The sequence below is a fragment of the Atractosteus spatula genome, chromosome 3 (assembly GCF_055471065.1).
Source record: "Atractosteus spatula isolate fAtrSpa1 chromosome 3, fAtrSpa1.hap1, whole genome shotgun sequence".
In the NCBI taxonomy this organism is placed as follows: domain Eukaryota; kingdom Metazoa; phylum Chordata; class Actinopteri; order Semionotiformes; family Lepisosteidae; genus Atractosteus; species Atractosteus spatula.
The window spans coordinates 17,790,835-17,818,459 of record NC_142708.1 but is presented as its reverse complement, the minus strand read 5'-3'; the positions used below and the strand labels follow the sequence as shown (position 1 = coordinate 17,818,459).

The 27,625-nt window shown below is 39.7% G+C and overlaps 1 protein-coding gene across 6 annotated transcripts in view; it reads left to right on the top strand.

Moving 5' to 3' along the window:
• The window catches only part of tjp2b (tight junction protein 2b (zona occludens 2)), a 72,042-nt gene extending 44,927 nt beyond the window's left edge, over positions 1-27,115 (top strand). For 5 of the 6 annotated variants that reach the window (XM_088909918.1, XM_088909915.1, XM_088909916.1 and 2 more), the window contains 22 exons: positions 450-503; positions 2,835-2,959; positions 3,364-3,466; positions 4,021-4,669; positions 7,024-7,127; positions 8,425-8,578; positions 11,882-11,993; positions 12,753-12,877; positions 13,831-13,894; positions 15,447-15,597; positions 16,740-16,848; positions 17,643-17,862; positions 19,027-19,211; positions 19,645-19,740; positions 19,868-19,947; positions 20,267-20,477; positions 20,657-20,757; positions 21,382-21,603; positions 22,931-23,041; positions 23,513-23,854; positions 24,417-24,502; positions 26,052-27,115. In XM_088909918.1, coding sequence (XP_088766044.1) covers positions 459-503; positions 2,835-2,959; positions 3,364-3,466; positions 4,021-4,669; positions 7,024-7,127; positions 8,425-8,578; positions 11,882-11,993; positions 12,753-12,877; positions 13,831-13,894; positions 15,447-15,597; positions 16,740-16,848; positions 17,643-17,862; positions 19,027-19,211; positions 19,645-19,740; positions 19,868-19,947; positions 20,267-20,477; positions 20,657-20,757; positions 21,382-21,603; positions 22,931-23,041; positions 23,513-23,854; positions 24,417-24,502; positions 26,052-26,220 — 3,564 coding nt within the window. In that variant the 5' untranslated portion in view covers positions 450-458 and the 3' untranslated portion in view covers positions 26,221-27,115. The remainder of the gene's footprint in view (positions 1-449; positions 504-2,834; positions 2,960-3,363; positions 3,467-4,020; positions 4,670-7,023; positions 7,128-8,424; positions 8,579-11,881; positions 11,994-12,752; positions 12,878-13,830; positions 13,895-15,446; positions 15,598-16,739; positions 16,849-17,642; positions 17,863-19,026; positions 19,212-19,644; positions 19,741-19,867; positions 19,948-20,266; positions 20,478-20,656; positions 20,758-21,381; positions 21,604-22,930; positions 23,042-23,512; positions 23,855-24,416; positions 24,503-26,051) is intronic. The other variant, XM_088909920.1, reaches the window with a different exon arrangement.
• Positions 27,116-27,625: the final 510 nt, after the last annotated feature.

Below are 27,625 nucleotides of genomic sequence, written 5' to 3'. Positions count from 1 at the left end.
GGTTTTGTGTCTTGATTAAAAAAAATCCAGTTTTAATATAGTACCAAACATTAACATTTAGTAAGTCATCTATATTGTAAGACCTGTCTGTGTAAATCTCTTAGTTTAGGTTCGTACTGATCTGTGTGAGTATGTAAAAGTAGAACTTCTTGTTCTGCTGTTTAAAGGAAACGCCAAGCTATACATCTGATTTTTCTAGAATAATATTTCATTTGTACTTCCAAAGACTGGCTTTTCCTCCAGACAGATACACTGCTGCCATTTTATTCCCAAAACAGAGTAAACTAAACATACAATTACTTTAAAGTTTTTAAAGCTCATCTTTTGCTTTGATTTAAAACAATATGAATTTAAATATTCTAAGAACAGTAGTTACTTGTTTGTACATGTAGCAGGTACCCTGTCTAGACTGATTTACTAACATTTTACTTTTTTCCCTTTTTTTACAGACCCCAGGAATGGAGGAAACAATATGGGAACAGTACACTGTACCAATACAGAGGGTAAATGTTCCTATTTAACTCTGTGTATTATTTCATGGAGTAATGCTACAATCGCAAAGGATTGTCTTTTTTCCATTGATCCTAATTGAATCCATGAGCTTTGCTTTGCACTGTTTTTTAGTATTTCGTTATGCTTCACAAGGATGTCTGTAGACATAGGAGTGCTCTTAAGCGTAGCTAATGCAGTTCTCTGTTGTTCAGCCATCTGGATGTCAGGACTTCAACAACAGCAAGTCTGAGAGATGTAATTGTTTTAGTGCAGATAGAGAAAAGATAATGCTTGCCCAAATTATTCCCAAAATCCCAGTGATGAGACAGTCAGGCGATCCTTCCTGCCTGAAAGGAAGTGGCCAAGGTAGCTGCTGGTGCCCACTGTGCTGGTAGCTGCCAGTTCTGTTTAAGATCACGCAGTCAGGCTCACCACTGGCCTCCCTTCCTTCCGGTGGTGTCATGGAGAGCTGCTTCACAAGCCAGCAGAGAAGCAAGGGGACTGCCTGCATCAGGCTGTGTGCTGCTGTGTGCACCAAAAAAAATAAGTCACACTTAGTTTACTGGGGCGCCTGAAATAGGCATTTGCTTGTTTCATACCACAATAAAGGCTTTAATCATTCCTGTATGTGATGCGTGTTACAAATCCAGGTCTATTCACAGGCAAAGAAAATGGTTGGTAGCTAATTATTGATTTATAAGCTTACTCTTATGTGTAGAGCATTCAAAACAAGACCATGGCCAATCAAATGTAGTTGGCATTTCACATACGGGTATTGGACAAAAAAATGGAAACACCTGGGTAAATGCGGGAGGAGACCAATTATGTTGAAAGCAAAGGTTTCCACACACGTTATATAATTGGCTACCTTCCCAGTATGTTTAGATTCATGTACAGTATAAAAATCATGGACAAGCCTAGTTGTCTATAATCATGCCCTGTATAGTTGCAAGAGGAAACCTCAGTGGCTTCAAAAGTTGGGGCACATTTGGCAGGTGCTTCAGTGACCAGAATGGCTCAATTGATACTTCACGGGCAAGAATGCCCAAGGTGATGTTCCCACATGCAAAATTCTAGACATTGATAGACTCTGAGCCAACGCACACAGGCTGTAGTGGCCTAATACCCTATTAATTGACTTTACATTGGTGTTTTCATTTTGCTTAGTGTATATTTTATGGTACTCCGTAGTTTTGTTCAGAAACACAAGAGTACTCTCAGTAAAGAACCCCATCAAGTTGTCCTGGTAAAGCCTAAACGTCATGGAATCAGCCTGATATTGCATAACGTGTTTCCCATATTGGAGCACTTTCTTAAAATAGTAATGTTATTAGACATTGTAGTGTTTAACAGAAGTCCTAAAAAGCATTTTCACAGCATGAAAGAGCTTCTTAAGAGTTGTTGACAAAACCTTAATAACTGTATTCAGATAAATATCGTAATTCAGGATAACATCGAGACTGGTGCCAGAAGAAATGTAGAGCACCAAAAAAGCAGAACAAATTGCAGGATGACTGCGGTTGGTTAGCTCCTGGGATTTAGGGCCTGTTGTAATAATGTCTCTTTTGTATGTATACCTTATCTGGGATTTATAATTGCTGCAAAATTCACTGCCCTGGCTGCAATACATTATAGTTAATCGCAAACTGGGTCATAAGTATAGCTTGAAGGATCAGTTCCATATGGTTTACTGTATGTAAGGAGTAAAGTTCCAGAGAACTAAACGCGGAGCAGCACATTTGAGCTGATCTGCAAAGGTGCTTTGATTTGTTAAAAGGCTCGGTTCAGATTTCTTCCCATGAGTTCAGACTGCCATAGTGCTGTCGAGTAATGGGCAGCAGGCAAATGGGAAAGAGACGCATGATCTGGGGGGCAAAGCTCTTTTTTACTAAGACCAGAGAAGCCGTTTCCTCTAACTTTTTCTAGAGTTTTGCAGCAAGCTGCCTTACATGACCCTTTCCAGAGATTAAATTCTTGGGTAATACAGTACCATTTGCTACATTATTTTGTGAGAATCCTGTCATGAATTCATTTTCTGTGGGTAAAATTTGAGTTAGATGTAGGCAGTTGCTACATGAACTTGATAACTAGGTTTATGTTACTGGGACAAAGGTGTTCTACAAGAACAGCACCTGTTAAGATAGTCAGTGGGAACCAACATCTGATTCTTGTTAAATGTAAGCTTGTAAACAATACTTTCAACAGTAGAGGAGGCAAAGAGGAAAAATGTACTGCAAAAAATGTTAATATCACGAACCCTTGGTTTCTGTCGATTAACTGTTGTTCTGTCATGAGGAGTGAGTGGTAAGAAACGAATGTCGTTTGTTCTCTCGATCATTAAGGACTCCAAGATGGGTTTTGGGATCGCGGTGTCTGGGGGAAGGGACAACCCTAATGCGGAGAGTGGCGAGACATCCATCATAGTTTCAGATGTGCTCCAGGGTGGCCCTGCTGATGGCCTGCTCTTGTATGTACTGACTTATTTATTGTTCCTTTCATTCATCTTCTCCTTCCGATTAACGAGAATTGGCTAATCTTGTCTTTTTATATGCTGCAGGGCATTAAAAACACAGCATAATGCTATTGGTTACAGTACTTGTTCATTGTACTTTCAATGCCTGTCAGTAAATGTAGCCCCTGCGTGACGATAAGAGAAAGCTGTTTTTAAAACATTAGTATTTAATTGCTAACAAAGTGTATTTTCCATATTCAAGTACATAACTTACTTTAAAAGTAATCAAGTTACTAAAACTAATACTGAAAGCAAATTCTCATCATACTATTTTTTACTTGGAAGTTTTATCGGGTTCAGAAAAAATACCTTTTGGAGATGAGTGTCAAGTGAATCTTTTATCATTTTTTTTCTTGCAGTGAAAATGACCGGGTAATTCTGGTCAATACAATACCCATGGAAAATGTGCCTCATTCATTTGCAGTACAACAGCTCAGAAAGTGTGGGAAAGTGGCAAAGATTGTAAGTATTAAATATTTAAATTAAATGGTTGTGTTTTCTGTTTGACTTATTGTCGAGCCTTTTTTAAGTCTTTTATATACTCAGCTTTTCAATGTGCTCGAGATGGGGTTTGAAAGGGAATTGGGACTATAGAGAACAAAGAACAGAAGGCATCACAGTTAAATTCGTGTATTAAACAGCAGCACATTTTTTAAAGAATATAACTAAGGTGGAAATACCTATGCTTCAAATATACTGATTTTAATTTGAGAATCATGCCACTCCAAATCAAGTCGTTTAGCAATCAAATATGGTAGCTAAAAGCTTGAGTACTGCTTGCTAAAAAAGCAAGTACTACTGGTCAGTATTGCTGGGGCTGACATAACATGGGGAAAAGAGCTAACTACCAAAAAAACTGAGTGAGTGACAAACTGCATTGGATCATTCTTGTTTAAAAAACATGAGAGCAGAACGTAGACTTAGAAGTAATCTCTAAATCTACATTGCAGGTAGATTTGAATGGCGATGTGTTTAGCAAAAAGTCACAAGCTTTTGTGTTTTTCGGTTCTCTGCAGACCGTGAAGAGACCCCGGAAAGTCCCAATACAGATAACAAAGCGCGCCCCAACTCCCGAGGTCGAGGACCGGGTGTTCCACGCGGGAGATTACGACGACGACTACGACCGCAGGAGCGTACACAGCGCGCGCAGCGGGCGCGTGGACCCTGGCTGGCACGGGGGGAACGGGGGCCCGGGCTACCCCAAGGATCACAGCCTGGAGCGCGAGCAGGGCGGCTACAGGGAGCCGGAGTACCGCGGGCGCGAGCGGGACCGCGACTACGGCCGAGAGCGCAGCAGGGGCAGGAGCGTCGAGCGGGACCTGAGCCCCGAACGCGATTACCGGCGAGACGGCAGCCGCGGCCGCGCCCTGGACAGGGACGGGAGCCCCGAGAGGGCGCACCGGAGGGAGCGCAGCCGCGGGCGCAGCCTGGACCGGGACCTGAGCCCCCCGCGCAGCTACAGCAGGGACCCCAGCTACGAGAGGGGCTACGACTACAGGGCCCCGCTGAAGCTGGATCCGCGGCCAGACGAGAGGATGGTGAGGACCCGCAGCCGAGACCGCCTAGAGGACCGCAGCCCTTCCCCGGTGCTGCCCCGAGTCCGAGACCGAGAGCCGCTGGAGAAACCTGTCAGTGTCCTCTTGGTGAAGAACAAACCCAATGAAGGTAAAGAGCCAAGATCCTGAGGTGCCATCATTTCTCATTTCAAGCTATCAGGTGTCTGGAATGATAGGTATTTATGCGGTAGGTACTCTTTTACATACCTTAACTACTGCATTTTTAGTTGAGTTGATTTTAGCAGGTGTGAGCCTGGTCAGTACCTGGATGGGAGACTCCTGGGGAAAAAGTAAGGTTGCTGCTGTAAGAGGTGTTAGTGAGGCCAGTAGGTGGCGCTCACCCTGCAGTCTGTGTGGGTCCTAATGCTGCAGTATAGTGACGAGGACTCTGTACTGTAAAAAGGCGCTGTCCTTTGGATGACGCGTAAAATTGAGGTTCTGACTCTCTGTGACCATTAAAAATCGTGGGGCATTTCTCGAAAAGAGTAGGACCCTGGTGTCCTGGCCATTTTTCCCATGGTAAAGGTCAAATTTCCCATTGGCCTTTACCAATCATGGACTCTTAATAATCCCCATCTATGGTTTGGCTTCATCACCCTGTTCTCCTCTGTAAAGGAGGAGAACATTATAATTGCCGTCGCATTACCTTTACCTTCGCATTACCTTTACCCCATTACACGTAAAGTGCTTTGAGTGGAGTATCCAGGAAAGAGGTATATAAGTGTAAGGAATTATTATTAAATGTTACCGAGAACCTTAACATAACTGGTTGTATAGACAAACATATTTCATAAAACTTATTTTTCACTGGAAAAGCATAACCTTCTAATAGCATTTACACTTTTTAAAAAGATTTCCTTTTGGAAGAGGAACAGGTTGGACTTCATTCAATTCATGACACATTTTTCTTAGCGATGGATATATAACATTTTAAAAGGAAACCATCATCTATATGGAAATCCAGTGATATCTGTAATTGTATTAGATATTTTGTACTTCCATGCCGAACACAGTTTTCCATTAAGAAATGTAGAAACTTGATTCTTTTTAGAACGGCAGAAAATGGTCTTGAGAAAACTGGGGGATAGGGGTGGCTAGATTTATAGAGGAATATGTTAAGGAAAGAACAACACCCTGTTAAATAAATCATATTGGGAAAATTGTCCATTACAAAATCTTCCTTTTAAAATAAAAGAATGAAAGAAAATGTACAAAATGTACAGACGAGGTGGTGGCCCCCATCTTTTGGTTGCAGTTGCTTATTGCTGTATGGATCTCATTCAGCTTTTCCTCAGAAGGATTCTGGGGAATCTGCTTTAACCACGTTGCTGGGCAGCTCACTCCAGACTCCACCACCCTTTGTGTAAAGATGTGATCCCTGATTTCAGTCTGAAATGCACATCCTCTTAGTTGCTACTAGAAAGCTTGGGTGCTTATTTTACTGTTGTACATGAAATAGTTCCTTGGGTTGATATCAGTATCAATGCCTATACGATTTTATATACTTGCATAAAGCACTCTTGTAAATAAATAATAAAGATTCAAGGCATGTCATGTCTCCTTATTGAGAAATAGCTTCTATAATTAATTTAAACTGCATGTGATATTATGAAATACAGATTATTTTTAACTCTTCCGTCATTGGCTTCAGTTTATTTTGCTGTGCAGGCACTAGTGGTATTAGGATCTAGCACTTTATTTGGTTTATTTATGATACCCTTGCCATTCATTAATCTCAGCCGAGAGTCTTCAACATTTTAATACTCGCTACCCTGCATTAAAAGTTTTAGGTATCTACATTACTCCATACATCAGCAGTGCAAGAACTAATTAATTTTTTATGTTATTTTAAAATGAAATTAATAATATAAGGGATACAAGATGAATGCCTGTCTTCATATCCCTAGCAGAGAGATTAAGTTACTGGCTCTTGTTTGTCTGGGAGGATAACGTAGGGAAATGGCCATAAAACAATAAAAAAGGATATAAACTAGAGGAGACCATTTAGTCCATCTAAGTTATTGTTTGCTTAGTAGTTAACTGATCTGAGGGCATCTTATATAAGGATTTTATTGAAGTAAGGTCTTCAGCAGCAGAGTTTGTGGTACTGTAGATTGTTCCAAGCTCTCACACCCCTCTGTGAGAAATTAAAAGATGTAAAGAAGTGACTCCCTTTTTGAGAGTTAACTGTACTGATCCATTTTCATCTACTATTTTAATTGTTTGATTTGTTAACCTTTTGAGCCACCAGGCTTTTTAATCATGGGTTGATTCTGTGCTGTTCTTCATTTGTTTGAATACCAAACCTTTTTTTTGGACTCTTATCAGTCTAGTTTCAAAATTATCTTGAAGTATATATTCCGATCGCAGTTCAGAAAGTTTTGAAATGTACTGAAATTCTATCATAACATCCGCTTTCTCTGGGGTTTTCTGCCAGACTCATGTTGTCTCTCTGTTTCATAGAATATGGTCTTCGGCTGGGAAGTCAAATATTCATCAAAGAAATGACAAGCACAGGTCTTGCAGCCAAAGACGGCAACCTGCAAGAAGGCGATATCATTCTGAAGGTAAATTGCTTTAGGAAGAATTTCATGGCTCCGGTGTGTCCTCATTTAGTTCTTATCGGTGAACATAATTACCACATTTCAATTAGAAGCCAACACCCCAAAGCCTTTTATGCTCAAGGGAACAACTCCTACAGTGCAGTGGTGTTTCCTGGCGTATGGTGTGTTTGTGTTTTTCAGGAAACAAGGAAATCCTGAAGAACAGCAAGTATGTTCTGTTCTCAGCTCAGACCAAACTGAAGAGACTTCTTGTGTGATTATCTAAGATGTTTTCTTTGTTGGTGCTTTTTTCTAACAGCCTGTTGAGCATAAAAGCCCACAGACACAGAACAAAACTTTACCAGAGTTTTAGGATAGGTTCTTTGGTAATCTGGAATAGTTTGAAAGATAATGGTGTGCTTATTTTGACTTTTTCTGTGTCCACTTTTTAGAAGACCCTAAGACATATATTGTTTTCCACACACAATGCTGCTGAGAACAGCACTAATAAAACTTGCAGTGCTTTTTCTCCAAAATCAGTTTATATTTTTTGTCAATTGAAATTATAGCTATTGGGAACTGAACCCAGATCAATAACAAATTCGATGATGATGTAGCCCAGTGAGTTCATTTAAAAAAAAAATTGTTTATGGTTTGTTTAGCAGTTGGCTTTATTTTAATACCCTAAAATTTGTTGAAGATGAAAGGAAACAAACTCTTCCTGGAGCTGAAAGTTTCTTTTTGATCCCTCTACGAGCCTCACCAGTTTGGTTTTCTTCAGGTGCTGCTGTGCAGTAAGAGCAGACTCTTCTGAGCTCTTCTGATTTTTGACATAATTTCCATTTCAAATGATCTGCTTTAATTGGGCAATTCAATAATTGTTTTGAAAGCAATGTAACTAGTAAACCCTCTATTAAGAGCGAAACTCAAGATTCTTTAAATGTCATGGAGTCCTGCTGGTACAGCATGTGTCACTCAGCATTCCCTTTATTTATTTATAGAGAAAAAAATTAAACTAGGTTTAATGATGTGCTGCACCCTGACAAGTACATTTAAAGGCCTGAAATTGCTTGCTCTCCAGTCCTTTGTTGTTTTACGTGATGAAGTGATATGACCTCCAAAGAATTTAATAGACTTCCAAGATCAAATAATTAATATGGCATGGAAATCCTCCAGTTTGCTGTCAAGGCAAACCAAGTTAATTTTTTTTTAGAAAAACATAATCTTCAACTATCCCAAAAAAGTTGAAACCATCATTTAGTTTTTTTTTCCCCAAAATTATCCACTTGTTTGTGATCCGTGCTCGTTTTCCCCAAATCAGATCAATGGCACAGTAACGGAGAACCTCTCCCTGAATGATGCCAGGAAGCTGATAGAGAAATCTCGGGGAAAACTGCAACTCGTTGTCCAAAGAGACAACAGGCAGACTCTGATCAAGATTCCAGCCATGGTGGACAGTGACTCTGAACCTGACGGTGAGTAGCCAGAGGGAGCCTTGTGCTAGTGACATAGCTGTAAGCCAGAGGTGCCCAGTCCTGGTGACCCACAGCCCTGTTGACTTCAGTTCCAGCTGCACTCTTAACTCCTCCATTGATTATATTATTATTATTATTATTATTATTATTATTATTAATAATTAATAATAATAATAATAATAATAATAATAATAATAATAATATTAAGACCTGTTTTTTTCCCAGCTTTAAACATGTTGGAGCTTTAATCATTGTGTTTTGTAAGTGAGATCATATCCCAAACTTGTGTCTATAAACGAAATGAAAATATTCAATTAAAGCCACATCTTGGGTCAAGTAAGGCTTCGGTTATCTAACTATGGTGGGGTGGAATGAAAAGCAGCAGGTGTGTGGGACACCAGAACCAGGATTGGGAACCACTGCTGTTAACCATGGTGTGTGCTCGTGGGTCCAAATGAGGGGCTCTTGCCATGCTATCCGGTGTAAGGGGTCACACTAGTTTTCAGTTTTTGAATTTCTGTCTGCAATCATTAAATTGCTTCACGCAAATGGATTTTTCATAGCTTGACAGTCGACTGGACAACAGTCTCTCAGTGCTGAAGGCAGCTACTCAACCAGAAAACCAGTGCTGCGCATTTGTATCACTTTGGCTTCATATCTATAGAAAAAGAGACTATTACATCTAAACGTGTCAACCTGTCAAATAGCTACAAAATTGAGCATTTTATTGATTTAGCAAGGCTACAATGTTCAGAAGCCACAGGAAAACTACAGGTTTCAAATGATGGGAATATATATTTCTAAGAAACACAGATTCTATAATAACAGCACAGCTAAAAATGGTAAGTCATCACCAGAATTAAATTACATGTCATCTCAATAAGGATTTTATTGCAATAAAAAAGGCAGAATTTCAACAAAAATACATCCTATTTTCTGTTTCTTTTTTACAGATAATATGTCATACTTTTAGCTGAAGGACCCCGAGACACAGCATAACAGTTTGGTTGAAATAAATCTGTTAAATGACCATGCATCAACAGAGCTGTAAAGCTGTCAAGTTTTGCTCTTCTTTTACTAATTCTTAATCTTCTATGAAATCAATAAAACAATGTTTTAAGTTGGATGTATTTTGTTTTGTGTGCTTTTTTAAGGAGCTAAAATATTATGGAATAAATTGATGTTTTTAAATTTGAAGAGATTAATATTTTGTCTTTTAGTTTGATGATCTGAACAAATTCACTGTATTGTACAAGATTATGTTTAATGTTAGTGCAATCAACAGTGATGTTAAGGCAAAAGTTATATTTTTGCATTTATTGCTTTATAGGGAGTGCAATACAGTGGATAAAAACAAGGTAGAATTTTAGCCATATCTTGGTGGATAATGTAACCAATTGATGTTTTTTATCCCCATACTTTTCTCTTATTACTCTCAGAAACTTAAATTTGGTTAGTATGTAAATTGAACTGGGATGATACCTTGGTTTTCCATTTCTTTTATTTCCTAAAACATTAAGTAAAAATATTTAGTTTCTTTGTATGGGAAGGTGTCCAGGCATTAAGCATTGAATTTAATTAAAATAGTATTTTCATTGATGTCAGAGCCTTGTTTCAAAGTTGCTTTTTTTCCCATCCCTTTTTGATAAAAAACTAAAGTTTGGCAAGTCCTCCTTATGTTTTGTAGTTTAGGGCAACCATGTAAGAACAGAATCTGTTTTGAACTGGGTAAGCGTCTTCACCTCATTTTGCAAAATCGAAAATGGAAACCGAAATTCTGAGTTGACGTATTAATGGCTGATGGGGACAAAGTCTGAGGTACGATTTGGCGGGGCCAGGCTCCCGAGCGGCCCAGCCAGTAGGGGGCGCCCGCTCGTGGCCGAGACGACCGTGACCGGGATTCCCCAAGCAGCGCGCGCGACTGCCTCCATGGGCAGGGCTAGGATGAGTCGCCTAGGGCTCTCACGCCCCCCTGGCGAATCGGGGAGTCCCCACGTGTGGCAACGGGGTTCATAGCTGCATCTCGGCAACGCCACCGACCATAACCGAGTTGGCCATTCATAACCAAGGTTGCGAATGTGGCTCGCGAAAAACAATTGGAGAAAAAAACAGAGCTGCCACTTCACCCGTGTGGTGTTCAGAGTGACCCGCTCATGGGGTTCATAGTGTGACAAGTGTTTTGGAATGTGGAATTGCGGAAGCATTACCCAAACATTTCCCTGTCCAGGACTTTCTGATAAAGGACTGTTCTGGTCCACTTTTTAATTGGTGTATATTTTCCATTCTTTGATGTTTTATGTCTGTGGGTGTTTCCCATGTCTTTATTTCTATGAGCTAGAATATTTTCACTTTCTGGGGATCTTGGTGTCCATCCGAAATCCCAGTGTGATTTTTCTTTTAAAAGATTTTTCCATGGTGCGGTGTCTCTGAGAGAACAGGGAGCCAGTTCGTAAGCTTTCACTGTGTAGTTCATCCGTGAGCACTTTTGTAAGAGGAATTGCATTGAACAAAGTTAATTATTGGCACCCTAAACCAATACTTTAATATCTGCTTTGTCCTCATCATCCTGCTGTACACTTAATAATGCATGTGTGGCTCAGCTGCTTCCATTTACAACCTTTAAAGACCAATATCTCTAATACTTTACCTCCTTTTAAAATTGTTTGTAAGATTGGCTTCTGTTATGGAAATGTACAAAGGTACAGTTGTACATCAGCTGAAAAAGTCTCAGAACTCTCCTCATTGCCTGAGGGCAGCTTTCATTGGTCCTTAAGGGGCTAACATTTTTACTAATGAATCCGTACTTTCTTGTGTTTTATCTGCTGCAATGTACTGCTGGAGAGTCTTTTGTTAATGGGTTCTGTTCACTCTGCAGGAAATAAAATGCTTTTTATTCTCTGAACTGTTCTGGAAAACATTTGCCATTAGTTAGGATGATCATTTTTGAAGATTGAAATTGTTTGAAAATTTAAAAAATAAACAGTTCAGGTCTATAAGTATTTTATGGACCTTTTCAGTTTCAGGTGATGTTTCATTCATGTTTTCCCGGACATTTCTACTGCACATATTTCTAATCTTGCATCTGGGTCATGATGGATACTCATGTTTTAATCAGCTGCTTATTTTCAGCATTTTGTCATTTGAAAAATATATACTATATTACAAAACCTGAAGTCTATGTTTTAGGAATATATTTGTTTGCCTCTTTGGGTACAGTGTTGGGTGCTACTGTGTAAAGCTGTTATAAAATAGTAAGTCAACTACCTTGTTTTTAATGACTTCTTACTGTTCACTCTTTTTCAGATATCTCAGAAATTGAGTCCTATCGATCTTTCTCCCCTCAAGAAGACAGAAGATCACACCATTCTGATCTGTCCTCACATTCCTCCAATGAAAGACTGAGAGAGAAGCCCAGGTAGGTAACAAGCAGTCACTTGGTCTTGGAAAGCAACGTCTATGAAATTTACTTTGGAGAAAACGATTCTAAGTCAATTTCAGTACAAGCAAATCAGCCCAGCTCCTTTATTTTCTTTTATGTATTTTTATTATAAGAAATAAATCTGCCTTCTGTCATCTAGAAGATGTTTGTCATTTATGAGAACAGTCAAGACCAGTTTGCAGAACAAACAAAAACAAAACAAAGATGCTCAATGTAACTGAGGACTTCAAAGAAACTTTCTATGAAAATAATAGTAATCTATTTTTTTTTATTATAAAGATGTCTGTAGCTAAATTACTCTTAAAGTAAGTTTGCCTCATCAGCTTTCTGGGCATCGGCAAAATTTTCAATGTTTGCAAGTTCACCTGGTTTTTATTTTAAAAACAATAGAGTTTTTCCCTTCTGTAAAATCCCACTCAAGTTTTATTGCAGTCAACACGGACCTGATCAGCACATTAAAAAACTGCAAGGTCAGGGAAGGTGTAATTTAGTTAATTTGACATGTTGAGGTGTGAAGAAGGTCTGCGCAGTTATTTATATTGCTGATACAGCTGGACGAGACCCAGAGCTCACTGGCAGAATGCCTCATCGGTGGTAATCTGATGTATCTCCAATATTAATCATTCAGGGAGGGCTTATTAAATTTTAAGAACCCGAAACATAATTTCCACTCCCTTAACCGCAGGAGCAATGGGAATGTGATTTAAGACTCTTTCGATATTAACACTTGTCTAGGGACGACCCACCCAGCAGACTGGCCAAGATGGGGGCATTGCCCACACCCTTCAGAGTGAGTGGGGATCTCCCTGTTCACCCTGCTGAGGAGCACATGGAAGAGCCCCACGCAGAGGAAGCACCAGGTAGAACATCCCTTTAGAGCAGTGGTTCCCAAACCTGTTCCAGTGACCCACACACCTGCTGCTTTTCATTCCCCCCACCATAGTTGAATAACCGGAGCCTTACTTGACCTAAGAAGTGGCCTTAATTGAATCTTTGTATTTTGTTTCTAGACACAAGGTTGGGGCTTTATTTCACTTGCAAAAAGAGTGGGTAAAGCACCAGCATGGTTAAGAGCTGGGAACAAACGGTTTGCATTGATCTCATCAAGTCAGTGAAGGGTTTGGTTGTATAACTGAGGGCTTGGCTGCAACAAAAACCAACAGGTGTGTGGGTCACCAGGACCGGGATTGGGAACTTCTGAATGAAGTTTAAACAGTGTGAACAAGATCTTTTGGATCTTTTTAGACTGCTACAGGCATAGCTTGTCCTATTGTTCAGATTTTTCTCATAGCCCCATAGTATGACAGTCAGTGAGTGCTGTTGTTTTCATCTTGGGTCTCAGTTTAGAATGATTCAATAGTGAGATGTTGCTTTATTTATTAATGTATCCTCTGGGCTGCGAATTAAGCAATTAAAAAATTAAAATGTAGCCTTCAACCACAAAAAGTACGTTCATCCATTTTTGATTACTTGTATTGCTAGAATGCTTTCCCTAAAGACATATTGTGTATATTTTTTATGTTAACATGACCTTCTTCTACAAAAAATACTTATTTGTGTGCATCTTCTCACATTGTATCAAGCTCCTAAGTTATTTTTAAGTTATAAATATCTTAGTCTTCCTTATTATTTTACCTAATATATCTATTCCTTACCTATTTGTGTGCCTGCCAGTAGTTATAAAGCCTATAAAAAGCCCAATTAGAATAGGTTATTTGACCTAATTTTTAATGCCGTTCAACTGATAAAGTCCCCTAGTAATCCCTGTATCAGTTATCATATTTCTAATTAAAACTGTAATTGTTTTTTGCAGCTGTAGTAAATACAGCCCCCAAAATTAATCTCCGTCCCAGTCCTGAAGATGAAGAGATATATGGGTGAGTTACTCCTGATTCTTAAAGTAGTTACAGCCTCCTTGTTTTTTTGACTCAACTGATATCATACAGTATGTTTTGCATAAAGCTATTTTACGTTTCAATGTAAAATGTATAGAAGAGTTAAAAATTTAAATTAATCATTGATGGGGGTGTTCACTACAGATTGGACAACAACAGATTAACCTGGACTGCAGGTCCATGGATTGTATGATCTCTGTGCTGGAACTGCTAAAACACATTCTCTGCTGGGTACCACCTTTTGTACACAACAGCGACATCCATTTTGTAACCACTTTCTTGAGTACAGGGTCACAGGGGAGATGAAGCCTGTCCTGGCAAGCAGTGGGGGCACATGGCTGGGCACACACAGACATAAACACATTCACACCAGGGGCAGTTTTCCAGAAGTGTTACGGATATTCCAGTCAAATTCTTCTTTTCTTTTAACTATTTTGTTACATTTAAGTGTCATGCTCATAATTTGCAATGATGAAGATAACAGATACTGTGTAGCTGTAGCTGACACACAGGATTCTCTCTTTTTCTTAGCACTTGAGTACTGGTGAATTTTATTCTGTGTACTTGAGACATTTGACAGTTAATTTGCACTTTGCGCTTCAGAAGGGATTTGATTTTAAAGTATTGTTTTAATTATGAGGAATGTAGACAAGAAATAAATGAAAAAAAATAAGCCTAAATCAAGTTTCCCACTACTTGAGTACTCTGGTGCTCTGCTCCTTTTTTTAAACAGGATATAATTTTATTCTGAGCATTATATAATCAGATGTAAAATAATTTTAAGTCTCAGTGGTGGCTGTTTCACATTTTTGGGTTGTAAGCTGTAGCAAGTTGTATTCACTCTTGAACCAGTCACACATGTTTGAGACTTTGGTGTTAACAGCTTCCTATCCTACCATATGCACTGATTCTGCTCACATGAACACATTTTGAAATATGCTGTATTCTGCAATACAATGAAAAAAAAAATCAAACAGGATAGAAATAAAAATGAATGGGCAGATGTTTAAATGTTTGCAAATCTTAATTTTTAAAATTATGGTGGTTGTGACTTCAGACAAATTCATGCAGCTTGAATGCTACATCACCCAGAGAGTGCCTGTATTCTTATTCTTCTGAGAAATATACAATCCCGTCTAATGAGCTGGAGAAAACTTTAAATATATCTATCACACAGATTTACAATAGGGCTGCTGTGCATCTTAAATTTTACTGCTGATCTGGTATTTGTCTGTTCCATGTGATTTGTTCATGTAATTCAGCTCATTCCTCTTTGGGCAGCTTTTATACGGCTGTGGTCACTGTTTCTAAAACACTTTTCAGACTTTTGTGCTTTCATGTAATATATTTTAAGAATGTTTAATCTCTTTTATAGTCAGCCTTGTTATTTCAACTACAATTGATTTATCACTGATGCTAATTGGCTTTGATTTACTAGTAATGTCATACAATCCTTTTTTTTATACCTTCTCTTTTAAATGACATATTACCAATGAACCTAACAGCAGTTTTTCCTTTTTAATTCTCCCTGCAGGCCCAACACTGTCATGGTGAGATTCAAGAAGGGTGACAGTGTTGGTCTGCGCCTGGCAGGAGGCAATGACGTGGGGATCTTTATTGCGGGGGTACAGGAAGGCAGCCTTGCAGAGCAGGAAGGGCTGCAGACAGGCGATCAGATCCTTAAGGTAAAGCCCTGTCTCTCACTGTGTGATTATCAGCCTGATGTAAAAGGGCAATAAAACCTGGAAAGTTGTGTCCAGACAGTCATTCTCCATGATGCCCACACAGGAATGAGAATGCCCGTTAACAATACAAAAACAAGACCATGTTGAGCTGCAGGTGCTGTGTAGTACAGTATGTACTTGGGCAGGGGTAGGTAGGATCTCCCTAGATTCGTCTCACAATCCCAGTCTATTGTGCAGCTAATTTTTCAAGTTGCGTTTAACAACCTTCGGCTTGGTTTCATCCTGCGCTGCTCCAAGACCCTGTCAGCCAGACTGAATCACGAATAAGCAATTGTGCAAATGTTGAATTTGCTGATGTACCATACTGTACACTGACTTTTCAGACTCTCTGTCCCTCATCACTGCTCTGCTGACCCAGGAGACAATCTGCATGAAGTCCTTGAGGCTTGTTTTTTTAAATAGGCTTTCCTGTAACAACATCATGTTCTTCTATTCCTTTATTGAAATACTCTACCCGAAACTTTTTTTGCTTTCTAACCTGTCAATACATATGTATTAGGTTTTTGTACTTTTGAGAAGTGTTATGGATTTTTTCACTTTTCACTATTTTTGCCACACAGTTGGGTGTGGGATTACCCAGATAAGAAGTAAACAAAAATATTTTGAGATGTCAAAGCTCTAAGTACAGTGGATTACTCAAACTTTTTCTTTGTATTCGTTTTATTTTAAAAAGTTTTAAATGTGTTAATCATTTTAGCCCAGGAGAATCAATATACTCCACTGATGTATTATTTACAGTATGCTATTATTAATTTAAGTGTAACGTTGTATTCTTGGTACTTCTGTGCCTATAGAGTGAAGGCCAAGCTACTTTATAGAGTTGCACTTGTCAGCGCTCAAATTTGAGCTTTGAGCTGTATTATCTCTGTGTCAAAGCTTTGCATTTAATTTGTCAAGAGTTCTGAAATTGTTACTGTACATGAGATATTATACCGCTTATTTTCAGAATTGCAGTGCCTTCCTGCATCAGACATGCATTATAGCCTGCAGTTCTATGAATCTATAAATAATGAAGTAGGAAGCTTCCTCTCTTATTGTGACATTCCCAGAATTACAAACTTCTGGTGTTTGTTCATATCAAGGTTAATAACGTTGACTTCAGAGGCCTTGTTCGAGAGGAGGCAGTGCTCTTTCTGCTAGAAATCCCCAGAGGTGATGATGTGACCATACTGGCCCAGAACAAGTCAGAAGGTATGGAGCCCGTCTTCTTATTTGTGTATCTCAGTTCATAGAAATTAAACTGACTTTTCAGAATTGGGGGTTCTGTTTTTAATGAGTGGATGATGAGTCAGAATATGTGAATAACTTCTGCAATGCCTTAATTATTTTTCCATAGATATTCAACAACAAAAAAATACCCATTATTTCTTACACAGCATGTTCTACAATATGCAGCTGCAATGTCACGAAAATAAAATATCGTTAATGTGCAGGAATAACCTAGCTTTCTTTTGAAATGGGCAGTTCTTCCCTCTTGAATGGAGGGGATACATGTGTTTTTAGTGGATTATGAATCTAGAAGGCCCCAGATTTAGATGTTATTCCCTTTGGTAGGTGGCCTTATGGGCAACTTTGTTTGACCTCTGTCGTCATTAGCGCTGTGTAAGCGGTCCTGTGGCACAGAGCACAGCTCCAGGGAAGAGTCAAAAACTATCAGTATAAATCTGGTCACAGAAGACATCCTGTAGGGCAGCTTCATATCATTCTGTTGACAGATGTCTATCATTTGTTAACAATTTACAGCTCTGGTTAAGAACAAGGATATAGGAAGAGCATTTACATACTCAGACATGCATGTTTTCAAGAGCTGATTGCCAGTCATGAGGTTGACTGGCAATCAGCCAGTCTAAATCAACCTTTAGAGTGCATGTATGTATTACAGTCTGTACATGGAGAACTTTTCTCACTTGAACAACTCTAAAAGTACAAGCTATACACCTCCTGTGTCACAACTAGTCACTTACTATGTGTTTTTCTTCTTTCAGTTTACGAGGACATTATGTCCTCAGGCAGAGGCGATTCCTTCTTTATTAGGACTCATTTTGAATATGAGAAAGAGACTCCACAGAGCTTGGTCTTCTCTCGTGGGGACATCTTCAAAGTTGTGGATACCTTGTATGATGGGAAACTGGGAAACTGGCTGGCGATAAGAACCGGAAAAGACAACCAGCTACGGGAAAAAGGCATTATCCCTAGCAAAAGCAGGTAATTCCTGGAAGATAGATGTGGGCGCATTAACCTCAGGAGGAAATAATTCCAGTCAGGCCTTTTCATTGTTAGTATTCTAGAGAGTTTCATTTTACATCGGGCAAAACTCATTTGTTAAATATTGTGATTATTCATAAAGCTGCTGTATTCTAATCAGAAACAAACATAGAACTAAACATTTTGTGTCATTTGGCTTGGGGTGAAACATCACAATACTATAAGTTTTCAGGTGTTTTTCAACACTTTAATCAAACTGGGCTACATATGTGGTTTTAATGCCTTATTAATATGCTAATAGATGCTAATAGATCAATTATAAGCAGAACTGCATTTTTTGCAGATTTGAATTGGCTAATAGGCTTATAGTCTGCAGGGATAAATAAAATTAGACAAGGATATTTATTAAGCCATATAGGAAAACAAATTGTGTTAGTGTGCTGTGCATTTCATCTTCAAAGTGATGGACACTTTGAAGCTAGAGATCTCTCTCATTACAAGGAGCTCTTAATGTGTGTTAACTAAGTCCTGAGGAAAACAAAGTGAATACCATAATGGCTAACACAATGTTTGAACTTGAAGATGAAGCTGAAAACAAGATAGAAGCAGGCCTTGTTCTGATTAAACATTTTGACCGAAGACAAAAGAAGAAGGCTTAACAGACAACATTTTTCTGCTTTTCAGTGTGAAATTAACCTTTTCTTGTATCCATATTTGCACGTACGTTTCTTATATAGAAGAGACTTGATTGAGTTAAGAACTTAACACCATTCCTTAATCATCACAACCATCAACCTTTTTCCCCAGTTAAAGCCATACTTTTGCAATAATGTAATTTTGTAACGTCAACCCATACTGTGATATTTCTGTTGTCGGAATTTATTATTCCTATGGAAAATATGATCATTTGATGGTACTGCTTTTATTCCAAATTGTCATGAGATTGGTTGTCTTTTTATCAACTTCATTTCCTTCTTACAGGATTCAAGCTAGCAGGCTTGTGAACTTGAATGCAGAATAAGAATGCGCACAAGAGGAAGCCAGTCTTTTCACTAGTGACTCTTTACCCCAAGAATATCATCAAGCTGAATTTTAATGGACTCTAATGAAGGGGTCTCGCAACATTGCTTGTTAGTCAACAGCCTTTCTGCTTCTCTTAATCAGAGCGGATCAGATGGCTAATGTCCAGAATGCTCAGAAAGGATCAGCCAATGACCGCGGGGATTTCTGGAGGCTGAGGGGACAGAGAGCAGCGAAGAAGAAGGATCTCCGGAAGAGTCGCGATGATCTGACTGCTGCCCCCGTCAGCACCCGCTTCCCGGCCTACGAGCGAGTGGTGTTGAGAGAGGGTAGGTCACTGGAGGCATCATGCAAGTTTGGGCTATGTGTAAAATCTTAAAGAAAGGGAGCTCTGGCAAGAGAGAAACTAAAATGTCCATTGGTAAACATTTATAGCTCTTGGCTGCGCACACCAGTTTTGTGTTAGTTCTACAAGGCTCTTTATAGTTTTTCCCTTCTGAGAGAGGCATTCCATTCCTCATATGCTGGAATTCCTCATAAATCCTGTCTCGGCAGGAGAATGTGTTAGCTGACCACACTTATCAAAAGATCGCAGCCGTGCTTTCCTTATCGAGGTCAAATGGCCTTCTCTTTTTTTAACCACTCTTATGTTTGATATCTTATTGAATGCCAGTCAGGTGTTGTTGTAAATTTCATTTTTGAATGCACCAGCTTTAAACTGTCTGTTGTTGTTACTGCTGAAACCGAGTCTTATTATTGTAGCTGGTTTTAGAAGACCTGTCGTGCTGTTTGGTCCAATTGCTGATGCCGCAAATGAGAAACTGGCTACAGAGCTTCCTGATGAATTTATGATTGCTAGTAAGTATTCCTTTACTGTTTTGTCACCTTCGGTTGTTGTCGGAAGCACTGGAGAAAGCGGTAATGGAACTATTAGTTGTTATTAATTATTTCATGTGAAGTGACCTAGTGTTGCTTTCTTTTATAGAAACTGAACCCAAAGATGCAGGGTCAGAAAAATCCTCAGGTGTGGTGCGTTTGAACACCATCAGACAGATCATTGAACAGGTAATTGGGACTGCTTGTGGGCATTAAATGAGATTAAGTTCACCTTCCAATCGCTGATGACAGTTTTAGTCAAATTTAAAAAGTGCATTATAAGTTCAATGGGAAGCTACTTGCTGTGCCAGGGGTCAGTAAGAATCCTCTGATGGATAAACTGATAGCATGGTTGAATTAAGATTGTCTAGTATTCCAGAATCTTTATGTATTCTATGTATGAAGTAACAATTTTGATTACTTTAAGAAGCCTTAAAATTAAAAATGTATTCTGCTGTAAATGTGGTATTCTGATTATAATAACTGTTATGTCATTTTTCTTACTCAGGACAAACATGCTTTATTGGATGTGACTCCCAAGGCTGTAGATCTGCTCAACTACACACAGTGGTATCCTATAGTGATTTTCTTCAATCCAGACAGCAAGAGTGGATTAAAAACCATGAGACAGAGACTGATGTCTGGATCAAACAGAAGTGCTCGCAAGCTCTACGATCAGGCAATCAAACTGAAGAAAACCTGCTCACACCTCTTCACTGGTAAACTGCATCTCATATCAATTATAAATAATAAAGATATGCAATAAACATAATTCTTCACAGCACTGTTTTTATCATTTTTGTAAATATGTTTTAGTGTACCGTTAAGTATAATAAACATAATGGTGAGTTCCACTAAAACATCTCTGTTGTTTATCCTTGTTGTCTGATCACTACAGCGACTATTGACTTGAATTCAGCCAACGATGCCTGGTATGGAAGTGTTAAGGACGTAATAAGGGAACAACAGTCTCAGTCTGTCTGGGTGTCTGAAGGAAAGGTAATCACATTCTTTGTTTCATACAGTGCAGTTTCTATCCTTTTGTTCCTCAAAAAAGTATACACCCCCTTTCAGATTTCCTGAATTATTGCATATTTTCACATGCATTGAAAGTTGAATGATTTGGTTGATGAAATGAGACAAGCACCAAACTTGGATGTCATTTGTTCTCTCGGACTCCCTTTATACATCACTAGGACCCACACGAACCTCTGCTAACATTTAGTGGAAAAAATTCAGAAAAATATGAAAGGAGGTGAATACTTTTTCGCGGAACTATTGTTATGTTACATATTAATCCTTTAAAGCAGAAAAAGATGTGTTTTCACTGGGCTATGAAGAGCAGTGTGATGGATTGAAAAATTGCTTTAAAATTTATTGTTCAGGGACTTGGTGTTTTTACAGGTTTGTAATGCAGTCCCTTGTGAAAGTAACGATCTGGACTGTCTGTTTTGGTTAATGTAACCGAGATGAGATGTATACTGCTGATCGCATTTGTCAAGACACTCTTTTGCACTCTTGCTTTGCATGTCCACAGAGGATTGAGTTGGTGGTGGTCTACAGCTTGGTTTCTGTTTTGTTTTCTGCTTCTTTTTACAAAGATCCATCATGTGTCTCTTTTAGCTGGATGGGACGGAGGAAGAACTGTACCTTAATGACGACCGCATGTCCTACCTGTCGGCCATGGGCGCAGATTACCTGAGCATGGACAGCCGCCTGACCAGCGACTACGACGACACTGCCGACGAGGGAGGGGCCTACACAGACAACGAGCTGGACGAGATCGCGGACGAGCTGCAGGTCTCCGCCATCAGCCGCTCCTCGGAGCCCATCGCCGGCGAGGAGGTACGAGGCCGGATCCTGGCAAGTGGCAGGAAAGGGAAGGAGGCGCCTGTAGATCGTCCGGAAAATGAAGAAGAAATGTTAGAAAAAAAGTGAAACTCAATTTACTGTTCACACTCTTAAAACTACAGCGTGTGTCGTCTTTGCATGGTTCATGTAATGGTTTTCTAACATGTTTTTGTTGCAAATGCTTTAGCGATCGTTAAGAAGAATTCAATAGTCTTTTGATGCTCAGAATGGAAGATGCTGTTCGTATACATTTCATTTTTCCCAAAAATGTCAGTGTTAATTTGAGGATACAAGACAGCAACTGAATTCTATAAATATCTGGAACATACAAATACATGTTTTACAAACTAGTAGGTCATGATATTAACCTGAACACCCCCACAGCTGGCAAAACTGTGGTTGGGAAGTAGAGCACACAGTATGTAGAAAAGAGGGGTTAGGATTCCACTGTCCACATCACACCCGTCAACATTTGGCATAACTTGAAGATTTCTCCCTTAAAAATTAAAATCCAATTTTATCACGGAAGTGATAAAAATAATCAGTATATGAAAATTGGGTTGTTATACTTAAAAATAGCAAAATAATGTAATATGCTTGAGAGTACTGAAATCACGTATGCAAACCAATGTGAAAAATACACCACACTTTTAGTCAGTTGGCCCATTCAGGCAACCACATAGGGAAAACAGCTCCAAAGTTTGGAGCACTTTTTCCCTATAGTTCATTTGGATTGTGTGATACATTCCTATGATCATAACAATACACACTAGAGGGCGCTACATCAGATGAGGTGCTAGCAATGTTATACCACAGGGGTGCACTGTGCCCCTTTTGGACACAGTTATGTCAACAGCATTTAGCAACTTTTGTCGTCCATGGGAATGTGTGTTTGGAAATTTTGTGTGGTGCATAGTTGTTTTAAATAAGCCACCTAACTTTATCAGCACCCAGCAGGCATGACGTTTTCTTTTAAAACTTGGAAGTTGTCAGAGGGGTTATTCAAACTGAAACTAAATTTTTTTACTTTACTGATGTGTACCTGTAAAAAAAACTGAGAAAGCTTGAAGCAATGCTCATGTCCCTCTCATATATTCTATTGGGACTTGTATGAATATGAACTTGTACTAAATGCCCTATTGTTTTGACTTTAATTGTACCAACATGTGGTTGTGCCTAAAGCATACTTTGTGCTAAAATACTGGAACAACAGGATATTAGTGTGTATTAAGAAGTAGTTTGCACACCATTTTGTTTTTCATATTAATGATCATACTTGGCTGCTGTCCACACCTAAATTTTAAACCTCAAATTGTTTCAGCACGTGACCAGACCCAGTCCAGAGCCCAAGGCATGGGTAAGGGGAGCTGGGAGCAAAGAGGTGCTGAGAGAACCCAGTCCTCCACCTTCATTTGTCCCCGAACCCCCAAAGGTGAGCAGGTCACAACAGTCGTGTTCCACAGTGCACACGCATCACTGAGTTCCTTCCTGCTCACATTGGACTCCACTGACACACGCTTTGTTCTAGATGATAGCTTTCAGTTTTATTTAAAACTTTTTTTGATGTTTTTGTTTAATGTATAGTATGCACGCTCTCACAGTAACTGTTGCTTGGTGCTCCAGATGTGTACAGGAGCTTGTCTGCAACATACCAGGAACTGCAGTGTAGCAAGTAGTGGTGAGTGGTTTTTACTGATGGGGACCTGGTGGCATGCCCCGTTTTTAAAAGTTTGCTTCTGCTTTTTTTAATTAGGTACTGTTTGGTGCAAACCTCCCCACCACCACAATGTCCGCTCCATTACAAAGTTTCAAACGATGTTGACCCAAACAAAACTGTGTTTTTATCGCTTGCCCTCTGACAAAATCTGTTGCACAATCCACCATTTTCACGTCGCTGTTGCAGGCGAAGGTCCAGCAGCGCGAGGAGGCTGCCAGGCAGCAGTACGAGTCCAGCAGGAGCTGCGACTCTCACTCCAGCAGCCCCGCCAGCAGCGACCACCCGCGCAGTCAGGACTCGTACGGAGGGAAGCCCTACCCCCCTCCGGTCGCTCTCAAGCCCTCCTTTGGATCGCGAGCCCCCAAAGCGGCTCCTGACAGCCAGCTCCCAGAGAAGGGGGACCCCAAGGACAGCGCTGATGATCCGGCCGTGAAGTCCGTGCTGGGGAAAGTGAAAGCCTTTGAGAAAATGGACCACTTGGCGCGAGCCCAGAGAATGCTAGAACTGCAGGAAGCCCAGAACGCAAGGGTCAGTTCCTTGTGACATTCATGGTTGTTTCTCCTGCATGCTGCTGGACTGTAAGAACGGCTACAAAAGAGAGGAGGTCACACAGCTCATCTAGCTCATTAGATAGTATCTCATTGATCCAAGATCTGATCCAGCCTTTATCTTGAAAGAAACCAGGGTATCTTCTTCAACAACATGGCTGGGTAGCTTGGTCTCTGTTTTAAATGGACTTACATGTAGTCTCCACTTCTGTCCACTGGCTTGACTTAAAGGCGATAGAAAAAAAAATCTAAGAAAATGATTTTGAGTACACCTTTATTAGGTGACCTCAAAGACTTTTCTGTTCAAGACTGAAAAGGAGTTCAAATTTGACCTGAAGTTTCAAAATGTAAAAAATAGGACATATTTACACACATCTTAAATCCTCTTTTTTTTTCTGGGTATTTACAGTGTATATCTATTCTTCCATAGTGTGCAATTGAATTACTTTTTAAAGTAAATACTATAAAATAACTGCAACTCCAATGATGTGCCATTTTATAGTGCTTTTTTAAATACTGAAAGTTATCTGCTTTCTCAATAGGTGGAAATAGCTCAGAAACATCCAGATATTTATGCTGTCCCCATTAAACCCCCAAAACTGGACCACAGTCGACCACAACCAATAGGGTAAGAAAGCAAAAAAATTGTAACTACTGTATGTATATACAGTATGTGTGCTTTTCATCCCGAAGAGTTTTGCAACGTGATAGTGGCTGGTTGGAGGATTTAGGCTACTTCATATAAACACAAAACTCTCTTACTGGAGTGAACCTGCGTTTGCAGATCGGTCTGACTTCCACAGAGTTGCATGCAGCACTGGTGCCCCATACAGTTTGGCCATCTCCCTCACTTTTAAAACTGCTGTCTCTGTGCACAAGGCAGTCGGGGTTCGTACAGCAGATAGGTTGCAGTGGGGGTCAGGCCCTTTTCGCCTGCTGACACAAAAAGCAGCGGCAGGCGGCTTGCCAGACATCACACAGAAGTCTCGCTCGAACTCTCCATCGCGCATGACGTCTCCGCTGGTTTACCTGGGCAGCCCCGTTCTCCCGGATACTCTTAGAACAGCCTGCCCGTGTAGTCCTCCTGTTCGCTCTGGGACAGCTGTTGGAACACATGCTAGCGAGAGGCGTGACTCCTCTGAGTCGGCTAGGACCCATCACTTTACTGGCCCCTTCTATAGGGACACTGGTGTGCAGCGCACCTGTTCTCTGATTTCCTTTTGTGTATGTGGTCTTTTACACTCTCACAGCTTCTTATGTACAGTGCTGTGAAAAGTAAGTACACCCCATGAAAAGGTGTGTGTTGTTCAACACATGTATGGATATTTGATCTTCATTTCAACAATATTGATAGATAAAGGTGATCTAATTTAACAAATAACAATGAAAATGATTCTTTGCACTCATTTTTTCAACAAAAAAAAAAGAGTCAGAAATGCAATTGACTGCTGTGGAAAAAATAAGTACACCCACTAGTTTCAAAAGCTGATGTTGCCCCCTTTGGCAGAAATCACTTCTTGTAGGCGTTTCTTGTATTTGTCTATAAGTCTCCTACAGTACATCGATTTGGAGAAATTTTTGCCCACTCCTCCTTACAGAACTCCTTCAACTGTGTGATGTTTGAGGGCTTTCTTGCAAGTACTGCCCACTTCAAGTCCCCCCACAGCATTTCTATGAGGTTAAGATCTGGGCTTTGACTTGGCCATTCGATAACCCTCCATTTCTTCTTTTTGGTCATCACACTGGGGCATTAGTTGGAAATCCTGAACCAGAAGGAAGAGTACCACCTACTGGTCTACCATCTTTATTTACGGCAGCAACCTAGTTTTGCTGGGGGATCTCCCTTCCCCGTACTGGGCAGGCCCAGCCAGCCTTCCTTAGCTCCTGAGATCAAAACGGATCTGGCCACATGATGGTAAAGATTTCAGGTGTAAAGTCTTCCAGGTGAGACTTTATAGCATTTCAGATTAATTTGACAGTATGTACAAGTTCTTTTTTTATGATTTTCATTCTCCCTCAAAGCATCATTAGACTTCTTACGTCGCCTCCCCTGCAGTTCTATTTTCTAATTAGTGAAGCACCCAGTCACCGACACTGTAGACTTAAGACCACATTGGTCTTTTCTCCCAGAGCAATGGTGTGGGTCGCGAACTAATGGATGAACGCTCTCTGCTCAGTTCCAGCTCGAGGCCGGAGCCCCAGGTGCCTCCCTCGAAGCCGTACTCCGAGAGCCAGACGTACTACCACAGTGACGAGGAGGAGCAGGACTACCGCAAGCAGCTGGCAGACCAGTCCAAACGAGGCTACTACGCCAACCCTCAAAAGTACAAAGACACCGAGCTGTAAAAAGGCCTTCCTTCCTTAACCTCCAGCACCATTCCACAGGGCTGCTCCCTGAACGCCGATACACCCGACTTGGAAGCTTTCCTGCTTTTAAGTTATTCTTGCTTTTGCTTCAAAGAAGTTCGACTATCTGTCCATATGGATGGGATCCAATCTTTTTTTTTTTTTACCAGAAACCACTTTTTTTTCTTGCCTATGCAATATTTTTTTCAGTGTCTTGAGTTAAAATGATTGCCACTTGTTTGCTACATTTGAAAACCAAAATCAAACTTTGATGTATTGTGCATCGGAGACCTTGGTTTCATTCTTTGTAGTAATAGAATCTTAAGTGTGAAGTCATCTCTCTCAGTGCGGTCGTGTATGTCACTGGTAGCCTTAGATCTTCCATGCTTGTGCATTTCTGCTTTTGTGAACATACTGTAACATACACTGGAAATGTGTTAACATTTAAAAGTGCCTTTTTCTTTATGGGTAACACTGTGGTGCGCACACTGGAAAAAAAAACTATATACTCTGATCACAAATTTTAAGAGAGAATGGCAAATATATAATTATTTTCATACATCATTAGTGTTCTGTATTTTTAAGCTGTATTTTAACATAAAGTAATTGATCTTGTAGAGGTCGTGTAAAAATCAGGTGAAGTATGAAAATTCTAAAAATGGTGTTTGATTTTGAGTTTTTCCATCTGTACACATTGAATGTTTTACATTTTGCTTGATTGTAACTTGATTTACCCACATGTATGTAAGAACTACAGCTTAATCCTGAACTGACACATTGGTGTGAGGTTGCGCTACAGCATGTTTAAAACCAGGAATGTATACCCTGGCTAAAGGCTGGTCTTCAGTTTTCACCTTACAATGCCAAATAAAATCTTTAACTTATCACGTAAAAATGCATTTAATTGTTTTACAATAAAAAATGAAAAGGCATCCTGAATTTCCATAAAACTGGGCATTTTACTTAGCACGTATTCAGTACAGTAAGGCATGTCTCACAACCACTAAAGGAACTACATCTCTTTAGGGTCAATTTAAAAAATATTTAGTATCTGGAAAGGTACTGATAAAGTTAACCCACAAGACTACTTCACTAGTAAGACATGGACACTTGGAAATCAAGAGCATGTATTTGTAACTATGGAACAGATCTCCAACGAATAGGAGCCTATACTTGATTTAAAAGACTTAGGGTCAGTTGCACCAAAATGGATTAAAATAAACTCACTTCAATCCTTTAATAAAAAATGGGATTAGTAAATGGATTAAACAGATAATTCTGGGTTTCTAAATTAATCCTAAATTTATTATTAGCCTTATGTTCCTAATGTTATAAAGGTTATCTATGCTTTTGTCACCAGAGCTTTTTCATGATTAATATTGTCATGGTTTTAGCAGAAGCAATT